Source organism: Podarcis muralis, chromosome 13 (genome assembly GCF_964188315.1).
Source record: "Podarcis muralis chromosome 13, rPodMur119.hap1.1, whole genome shotgun sequence".
NCBI lineage: Eukaryota > Metazoa > Chordata > Lepidosauria > Squamata > Lacertidae > Podarcis > Podarcis muralis.
Genome location: NC_135667.1, coordinates 22,435,735 through 22,446,435, shown reverse-complemented (window position 1 = coordinate 22,446,435; position 10,701 = coordinate 22,435,735). Strand labels below are relative to the sequence as shown.

General features: G+C 39.7%; 1 protein-coding gene across 1 annotated transcript; it reads right to left on the bottom strand.

Annotated features, from left to right (window-relative positions):
- Positions 1–579: 579 nt before the first annotated feature.
- Positions 580–8,529, bottom strand: LOC114583170 (vomeronasal type-2 receptor 26-like). The gene is made up of 6 exons (XM_077918166.1): positions 8,318–8,529; positions 6,643–6,934; positions 4,026–4,724; positions 2,726–2,947; positions 2,222–2,348; positions 580–1,481 (listed from the first exon to the last, which is right to left on the bottom strand). Exons 1-6 carry the CDS (start codon positions 8,527–8,529, stop codon positions 580–582), a joined length of 2,454 nt encoding a protein of 817 aa, XP_077774292.1.
- Between the last annotated feature and the right edge of the window lie 2,172 nt (positions 8,530–10,701).

Genomic DNA, 10,701 nt, shown 5'->3' with positions numbered 1-10,701 from the left:
TTCTTCCAGCACACCAGGTCTGAAACAACAAGGTATATGAAGGACTACACACATGAAATGGATTTTTTTATTTAAAAGATGTAACAAAGGCACTGCTTGTAAGGAGGAAAAATAATGTGGTCAGCTGGAAGAATGGACTAACGACAAGTGAAGGATCAATTGGACATTAATTAGGAGATGATGCGGCTAAGGGAGGAAATGATTGACTTATGTTTGCAACAGGAGCAGGAAGCCTGATTTTGAGAAATTGTATTAAATTAAAGTAATTTGATTTGATTTGTAATAATTTGGAAAATTAATAAAACACTTTTTAAAAAAGTCTTAATAAATTTCACAACAGCCTTCTTTTTTTCTTTCATTGTATGTATATATGTTTGCATTTAAGCTGTGGCAACTTTCCATATACATACATGCATACTTTTCATACAATATTTTGGATAGTGACAGGATCGTGGGTGACTTTCAAACTGTCACATGTAATTTGATTCATTATATATCTTAGCTAATTTTTTATTTTTATTTTTTGCTGTGGAAACTCCACTTAACAGCAAACAGCAAAGACTCAGAAATATGCATTCTTCAAGGCTTCCTTCTTATTAGCTGTTCCCGATTGTTCAGCTCAGGTCTCAGCAAAATAATGTAACATTTGGGGGAAAAGATGCAACCCAGCAACCCAGCACTGGAGGCTAAGATAGAAAAGATCTCCACTGCTACCATGTACTTCCCCTTAGTGCTCAGGTAGGATGGAATAAAGGATAACCAAACACTGCAAAAAAGTAACATACTGAAAGTGATAAACTTGGCTTCATTGAAACTGTCAGGCAACCTCCTGGCAAGGAAAGCCACAGTAAAGCTCACAAAAGCCAGGAGCCCCATGTAGCCCAGAACACAGTAAAACATAGTCACCGATCCCTCATTACATTCTAGTACAATTTCTTCAGTCAATGAGTACATGTCAACATCTGGGAATGGAGGATTGGCTACTAGCCAGGTGATGCAGAGTTCTACTTGAACAAAGGAGCAGGAAAACACAATGGTGTTTGCCAGTCCTTTCCCTACCCATTTCCTCAGCCTGGATCCTGGTTTGGTGGCCAGGAAAGCCAGAACTACTGTGATGGTTTTTGCTAACACACAAGAAACAGCCACTGAGAAGATGATGCCAAAAGCAGTTTGCCGGAAGAAACATGTCACATTGTGAGGCTTGCCAATAAATAGCAGAGCACTCAGGAAACAGAGCAGAAGTGAAACAAGAAGGGTGTAGGTGAGGTTCCGGTTGTTGGCTTTGACAATGGGAGTATCCTTCCACTTCACAAATATTCCCAGCACCAAAGCTGTGATCAAAAAAAGGCAAAGAGCAAAAGAGGCTAAGATGATCCCCAAAGGTTCTCCAAAAGTCAAGTAGCTGATGCGCTTGGGAATGCATAGATCCTGATTTTTATTTGGAAAAGTTTCATCTGTGCATTCATAACAGTCGCTCAGATCTGAAAAATAAAGGTGTGCTCTTACTCTCAGATATGTGTACTAAATTTATTCAACATGCCATAACAGTACCTCTTGCGTAGATACAAGGGATATATTTGTAATTTGTATTCCACCTTTCAATTTAAAAAATGTTAAGACAGATAGAAGCAAAACATGGGAAACAATTAATTAGCTTCTTACCGAAATGAACGTTACCGTTTTGCACTTTGAGTTTGGCATTTCTTTTCAATTAAAGTATTTGGAAATGATAGCTTTTGCAAATGGCAATGACTCATCATTTTACTGATGGTTTTCAAAGCAAAAGTCAAAAGTAAAATTGAATATGCAACACTGAACAGAGGTGCCTCCCACATTACCCAACATCCCTCTTTTTGTTGTCAACTTACCAATGAGTCTCAGCAACCATTCAAAATGGCTTAGAAAAAAACAAGGAATTAATTCTTTGACTTGAATCCAAATTGAAATGGTGTTGGACATTTCATACAGTTGGACAAGGTATTAATTTCATATTGTACTCTGTCCTCAAATATCACCAGGATTATATTTTTCTTTAAATTGCCATCCAGACCTACCAAATCATTCTATTAAACAAAGATTTGTATGGAACTTGTAAATTAGGGCTGCCATACGCCTGGGTTTTCCCTATGTATGGCAACCCAATGTAAATACCAAAGGAATGCAACCCCAGAATTCATGTTTTGCCAAATTACAACCATTCTAGGTAGAGTGTATTTCTTACCTTCACGGTCTGAAACCTTCCCTTCTGGACATGGAATGCAATCATAGCAGCAAAATGGTTTCCCCTCCTTCACTTTCTTGCTAAAACCAGGATGACAGCTGTCAGTACAAACTGAGAGTGGACGACTCTAAGAAGGCAAATGAAAGAGAATAGCAGTTTTGAAAACAATGCACTTTGGTAAGCCCAGAAAAGATTGTTAAGTTCTGAGAAGGTACTAATGCACTATTTCTTTGATTATATTTCTATGCAGCTTTTCATTGGAATGGATCTGAAAGTGCAATAAATAATAACAACATGATAGAACTTAATAGAACACCACCAATGCAGCATAAATCATGTAGAATAATTATTCATATCATCAGTGAAACCATGATGGTTATGCCAAGTTGCTGGAGGCTGGAGAATTATAAATTGTTACTTCAGAGATAAACGACACCCAGAAAACTCCCAAGAAATTCACATTGCACAGGAGGGCAGCTCAGTTCCTCAACAGCAGCAATTTACCTGGTTAAACCAGCTGTGCCAAATTATGACATCCTCATTGATAGTGAACACTTCGTCTGGAAAAGCCTCAGGATCTAACTGGCCAATTTTCTGTTTAGTTTGGTTTGATGAAAATATCCAGTTGATGACATCAAATCCAGCCATTAGCTCCCCATTCTTGTCAAAGGAAACTGTGTCCCCAGCACTGTTGTTAAATGAGACAGTTCTCAGGGAATGATGGACCTAAATTGAAAAGGGAAAGGGTAGATTGGGAGAAATGCTGTTACGTATCTTCATTGCAAATTCATACATGATTATATAAGACTATGTCCAGGGGCAGACTTCAGTAATATGGCACCCTGGGCAAAGACAAAATTTGGTACCCCCAAAATATTTCTTGTTTTAACAATAATTCATTTTTCTTTATTATTATTTTGTGGCCCCATCGGCTTGGTGCTGTGTGTGGGAACTGCCTGCACTACCCTAAACCCAGCGCTGCTATGTCCTTTTGAACTAAGTAAAATTGGCCTCTCTATGTATAGTTTTGATCGTCTCATACCTAACTGATCACTGTGCTCTGTTTGGGATTGGGCTTCTGCTCCTAGCTAAGGTTTTCTCATAGTCTTCTATTAGAAGCAGCTCTGAAGTAGTGAACCCAACAAAACTAGGGGTTCGATCCTATGGATGGTTTATTTATTTATCACTTTAGGCCGAAAGGTAAGATGGACCAATGTGTGATGGAAGAGCTCAGGTATCTCAATGCTTATTGACTCTTAGATAGCAGAAGGAGTATGTCATTCAGACAATGCAGACACAGTGCTATTTTTCTAGAAAAAGAGGTGCTGGAATTCACCATGAACACCTCCCTCATTCTCTTAGAATGGCAATCACGCTCACTAGAGAGGTGCAGGAACTAAATTCCATTGAGTTCCTGCTGGAAAAAAGCCCTGTGCAGATATATATACTGCACTGTGCTTATGTTACACAGAGAGATAATGGAGACAAATAATTTAATTGTAGAGAGTGGAAGGAGGGTGAAAATGGGAACACTGATACAGTTTGGGGAGACATTTAGTACATGGATGAAGGTGTAATTTCATCCCCCCCCAAAAAAAAGGTGTGCACTGCCATATAAGTTGGCAAAGAATTCCTACATTACCTGCCATGGATGTAGATTCTGAAGCTTCAGTCTCCCTCCATTCACCAGCCCCATGTATTTGAGTCTAGAGGAGGACATGGCTTGCAAAGCATGGGCCACAGCATAGATAGCATTGTAGATGCTGTAGCTGTGGCCAATCATACTCATTTCAAAAAATGGTGCCGTAAGGCTCTCCAGCTTCTCTTCCTCAGTGCAAATGTCCCCTTCCACCACATCCATATCTTGATGCAGAAACACACAGCCGAAGGCATTTTGCCAGAAGTCCCTGATGAAACCATCTCCTGCCGTGTTAGAGGGTTTTCTGCTCTCAACAAATTGGTGAAAACGTGGGAGATCACTGGAGTGAATTTGTAAGGATATGGCTCCAGGGAAAATTTGCATATCCCAATCCTTCTGAAAAACAAATGAAGTGAGCTCCACCTGGGCTGTTCTAATCCACACTTTGCCTTTTGGATAATCTGACACCTGCTTTTCTTTTGATAAAAATGGGAAAAATCTAAAAAATGCCATGGAATAAGATGGCCCATATGCCAGCATAGCACTGGCTTTGCTGGCCATCACTTGGGCATATGTTTTTTCCCCTTGGTCAAACATCTCTTTAATGTTGGGGACAAAAGTTAGTGTGGGGATTCTTACTATGAAATCAAAACAGATGCCATTCTGGGAAAACATTGGAACCACAGTTTGCACAAATCTTTCTCCTTCAGTAGTATCCATAAGAACAACCCCAACCCATGTCCATTTGAAATGCAGAAGCAAAGACAGAATCCCCTCATACTGAATGGTTTCCTTTGGAATCATCTGATAAAAAGGGAGGCCTGGTGTTTTATCATTCATCACCGGGGCAGGGCTATATACTAGCTAAAAGAAGATTTAAGAGAGAAGGAAATGAAGATAAAATAACTATATGTAAAGGTAAAGGTAAACGACTCTGGGGTTGCGGTGTTCATCTCACTTTACAGGCAGAGGGAGCCGGCATTTATCCACAGACAGTTTTTACGGGTCATGTGACCAACATGACTAAGCCGCTTCTGGTGAAACCAGAGCCATGCATGGAAACACCTTTTATCTTCCCACCGGAGCGGTACCTATTCATCTACTTGCACTTTGGGGCGTGCTTTCGAACTGCTAGGTTAGCAGGACCTGGGACTGAGCAATGGGAGCTCACCCCATCGTGGGGATTCGAACCACTGACCTTCCAATTGGCAAGCCCTAGTCTCAGTGGTTTAGACCACAGCGCCATGCGCGTCCCTCTGTCAACCACCCTACTATACAATTTCCATGGGCCTTTCCAGTATTCTGAGGCATTTGCTTTCTTTATAACAGCAATCATTATAATTGTTGTTGTTTGCATTTATCAGTCACGTTATACAATAATAATTCTCAAAGTGATTTGCACAGAAAAAAATATGTCACATAAAATAAATTTGGGGGGGAAAAGAAAAAAGAAATAAATTTAATACATAACAATTTAAGTTAATAAACAATACAATACAATGCTTAAAATGTTCATATAGAAACATATTAACAAGTAGAAGTCCTACCCACCCCACTTAAATGTAAGCACTAGAACAAAACCAAGAATAATGCATTTGTTATACAGTCATACGTCGTGTTTGCTTCAGGTTGAGTGTTTTCAGGTTGCGTCCCGTGTCAACCCAGAAGTACCAGAAAGGGTTACTTCCGGGTTTCGCCGCTCGCACATGTGTAGACATGCAAAATGACGTCATGCGCATGTGCAGAAGCGGCAAGTCACGACCCGCACAGACGTGGGTTGTGTTCTGCTCATGTTGTGAACGGGCCTCCAGAACAGATCCCGTTTGCAACCAGAGGTACCACTGTATGTATTTGTTCTTGTATTTTTCAGATTGGGAGTATATAAATATCCTATATTGTTAAAATAGGGGGAAAATAATATAAAAAGAATTATGAAAAAAATAAAAGGTAACCACTACTACCATTGGAGGCAACATTAATTAACCAAAACCCAAGGTAAGGAAAGTGGTCTTGAAGACTGAAGGCAGACAAGGACGGTGCTAGGCAGGTCACACTAGGGACAGTATTCCCCACATATGATTTTACCAGTGAAAAATCACATTCTCATAGGGCTCCACTTTTCCATCAGGTGGGGAACACATACGAGTGTGAAGACCACTAGGTCCAATTTTGAAACACAACTGCCATATTGTCTTTCGAAATACCTCTGCTCCATATATTTATCTCTAAGGGAAGTATTGGAATGGGGATTACCCAGCTCATAATGCCATTATATTTAAACATTATATTTCTTACGTCATTATGTGTATATATTGCCTCCAGCACTGGAAGCAGTAAGGCTCTGGATACCAGTAGCTGAGGAGTTCATTCATTAACAGATACATTACTCTTAAGAATCAGAGATAGATTCTGGCTGGATCTTTTGTTCTGACACATTAGATACTTAAACATATAAGGGAAAGGTCAGCTCTAATCTATCATTTTGCAATGTGATCAGGGTGGGGTGGTAAGTATTCTGATCATTTTTTCAAAAAAGTCACCAACATAATCATAGTCTAAATTCACAACAATTTTTCTTCCTCTCCATTGTGAATGTACAAGTGTCCTTGACTTAACATATGGCATTCAAATATATTTGAGTACATAAAATGCACCTATTTCTATTGTCAAACATGACGTGTAATCTGCAAGGATTGTGCATGTGTGCAGAAGTGTTACAGTTCTATGATAGCCTTTTACATATGTTGACATGTACACAAAAATATACCCATATACATCTTACCTGGGGCATCTTGTAGATATCCAAGATATTTGCCATGTGAAGGGAGGTTTCAGAGTCCAATCCCCCAATTACAGCTATTAGGTTATTCGGGGTGTAACATACATAGTTAGGGAAAAATCTCTCCAATGTGGACATGAGTAACATGGTGGCATGATAGGTCCTCATTGCAGTAAAATGACTGTCATAGATGTCGAATCCCAAAGTGACATTGGGTAAGAGCTGAAGGTTTTCATTGATCTCCTTTATTGCAAATTCCAAGGCCAAGATATGCTGGTAATTTTTAGGTACTACTCTAGAACAAGAGTTACATTCTGTATAAGAAGGATATCTCACATTCATCACTTATTCTATATCAGTGTACCAGTGCCGTTTAATGTGGTAGTGTGTGCTATGCACATACAGTTCTACCTGATTACATTCCCTTACTACTGATTTAAGAATAAAAATAACAACACATGCTGAATGAAGCAAGCTGCTACAGTAAATGATTTATTGAACAACTCTGTTAAAGAGGAGGTTGCCTTCCTTTTATATGCTTTTCAGCAATTCCACATCTGTTCCAGCAATTACACATCTATAGGCATCTTCACTTAGTTAACAAGTCAGGTTGTTCTATAAACATGGCAAAACAAATTATTTCTCCACCATTCCTCCTCTGCCCAGTCCCTGACAGGAATACAACTGTTGTGGGCCTAATTTATTATAATGTGAGGTACAAAAAATAATACTTGAAGATAATAGATACAATACCATGACAATATTTAGAATTTCACATTTTGATGAACACTGATAGTATCAGTTGCTTAATATCATCAGTGTTGGAAATTTGGAATTCTGGATAATGTCTTGATAATTTACCAATGTAGAGAACGCTCTACTGTAATCTACCGGTATATGTTTCAAAATAGCTTGTATTCCCTCACACATAAACAATGTTTCTAACTATATTTCCAATTATGTTCTAATCCTACAGTATGTACATTCATGTGAATAACCTTCTTATTATATACTTTTAACATTTACCATCCATTTATATGTGTGGCAATGGTCAATTAAAGATGCTTAAAGATTCTTATGATATAAATCAGACTAAAGAAACAAACTACAGTGAAGCAATATCAGAAGGGATGTGGACTTAGAATGAAGGTGAGAGAGAAAAAATGTGAGCTCGAATACAGTAATTTTAGAGAAGTTTTCTGTGAAGTAGTAACTGATCATAGTTTTGGGTGGGAGGCAGCTTAAATTGATTCTAGTACTGCCTCCCCCATCCATGATAAGAAGCAGATATTTTCTTCAAGCATAAACGTTAAGGGCAATTGAGAGAGAAGACATCCATGATCAGGATTTTCTTTGGTATTTAAGTAGTTAATAGGAGACAAAGTGAAAAGGACAGATTCAGATCACTGAAGGTGTGCACTGTGTTATGATGCAAGGGTTTAAATATGCACTCAGACATGAAACTCTCTGGGTGACCTTGGGCCACTCACAATCTCTCAGCCGAACACACAGGGTTGCTGTGATAATAAAATGGGGAGGAAAAGAATCATGTTGAGCTCCTTGGAGAAGTAAGTAAGTAAGTAAGTAAGTAAGTAACGTTCATAGGACTGATCTCATCACACCATGACATTTCTTACTCTGCACAAATGAAGAAAATGGAAAGATAAAAAAATCTTACATCAACTCTTCAGCTGATACTGGAGGTGGTATTTCAGTGAATGATATTGAGCTGGACATGATGAAACTTTGAGAGGCAATGACACCAATGATGAGGTCTCCTTTCTGATGGTATTTGTGCAGTGGACAGTGTGGATACTGGACCCTGCATTTAACGGGAGCCTTGCATGCCATATGAGGAAGCCGAATGAGCAGCAACACCACAAGGACCATCATTCTCAGCACAAGTGCAAATACTCATTCTATATGCAGATTCTCTTATTTCCATCTACAGAAACGCCACATGTGTTACCATTATTACAATGGCCTGATAAACCAGCAATCTAAATCTCAAAGTACAATGTACATCCATTCTTAATCACTAGACCTGTCTCTCAATGCTAGGTAATTTTATTTTACATTTATTAGGCTGTGTTACTAGTGGAAACTACAGCTCCCCAAGCATTTTTGAAAGACAACAAAAATAATTATAGGTCATTAACTACAGGGTACTATAATCACCAAATTAGAGTCATTATGGGGAATTTCGGGGAGGAGGGGGGATGTTTCCGACATCAGAACAAAAGCTTTCATTTTTATACTTGACAGGGTGTTGAAAGATGCTTGGGGTTTGAATGACCCGTTCAAGAGTAAAGGATACCAAAATTACTTGAATTAACATCTGATAATAAGATAGGCCTGCTTTTGAATTTGAGTCTGACTATATGAATGCTTTGAACCCTTGCTTGACAGTTAGGCACTGCAACACCCCCCTCCTCAGTAGTAAATAGTAATGTCACTGACATCCTCCCCAATTTGGTTCAATATACAAATTTATCCATCATTTAATAATGATGGCCCTCATGCTCACAGTGTTAGCATGAGATGGTGAGCATGCTGTGTTATTGATCAGTAAAGCAGATGTCCAAATCTAGTTGCTCTGTATGTGCATGAACTGGCTGCATTGTATATTCATGTACAAAGCGACAATAATCTAAAGTGTTAAGTGTGTACTCTCAAAGCATCCTTCTACTTCACTGGGCATGTGAACAGCCACATTATAGAGGGATTGAGAGAAAAATCCCCTTCAAAGCTAAAAGAGCCTTGGGCTTGTGAACACAACATGTGCTCTCACGTCCTACTGCCCAGTGTTCACCAAAGGGCAGCCCAAGGATACTACAGGCTATGGAAGATAACTCAAGAGTGCTCTTAACCGAATCATGCTTTAGGGTTTCTGCTAATTATTAAATTCCCTTACCTACCCACACTGAATGACAAGATCAAATAAGTATACATATGATCAGAAAATCAAAACACCATGTGATGTGGAGTAGCCAAAAATGAGGAGTCTCAATGACCAATCAGGAGCTCACCAAATGTTCCTACTAAGCCCCTATTCAGAATTCCTCAACTGTCATCAAACTCTGTCGTGCAAAAAAGAAAGAAAGAAAAATAAGTCCATACTGTAGAGCAGGGGTGGCCAACTCTCAAGAAACTACAATCTACTTTCAGAATCAAAAGCTGGCAGTGATCTACCCCTGTTTTTTTTTGGGGGGGTCAGCTTTTTTGGGGGGGGTAAAGGCAAGAGACAAAGGGGTAAAGTCACTCACAAAAAGATCACTATGTATGAAAACAGCAGCACAGAGAAAGCTCCATCTTCCCTTCCAGAGATAAAACAACAATGGCGGGCGGGGCAGGAGTCACTTTTAGCAGCGCTAAGGAAAGGGCCCCTTCATGGATCACTGCCTTGCCGTGGCGAAGGGGCTTGAAGAACTCAGAGAAGCTATGAACTATGCCGAGCAGGGCACACAAGATGAACAGGTCATAGTGGAGAGTTTTGACCAAACGTGATCCACCTGGAGGAGGAACCGGCAAGCCACTCCAGTATCCTTGCCAAGAAAACTCCATGGACAAAGACAACAGGCATATAAAAGTTATGAGGCTGGAAGATGAGCCCCTCAGGTCGGAAGGCGTCCAACATGCTACTGGGGAAGAGCGGAGGGCAAGTACAAGTAGATCCAGAGCTGATGAAGCGGCTGGGCCAAAGCCGAAAGGACGCTCAGTTGCGGATATGCCTGGAAGCGAAAGGAAAGTCCAATGCTGTAAAGAAAAATATTGCATAGGAACCTGGAATGTAAGAACCATGAACCTGGGTAAGTTAGAGGTGGTCAAAAATGAGATGGCAAGAATAAATATTGACATCCTGGGCATCAGTGAACTAAAATGGACGGGAATGGGCGAATTCAGTTTGGATGACCATCACATCTACTACTGTGGGCAAGAAACCCGTAAAAGAAATGGAGTGGCCATCATAGTCAACAAAAGAGTGGCGAAAGCTGTACTGGGATGCAATCTCAAAAATGATAGAATGATCTCGATACGAATCCAAGGCAGACCTTTTAACAT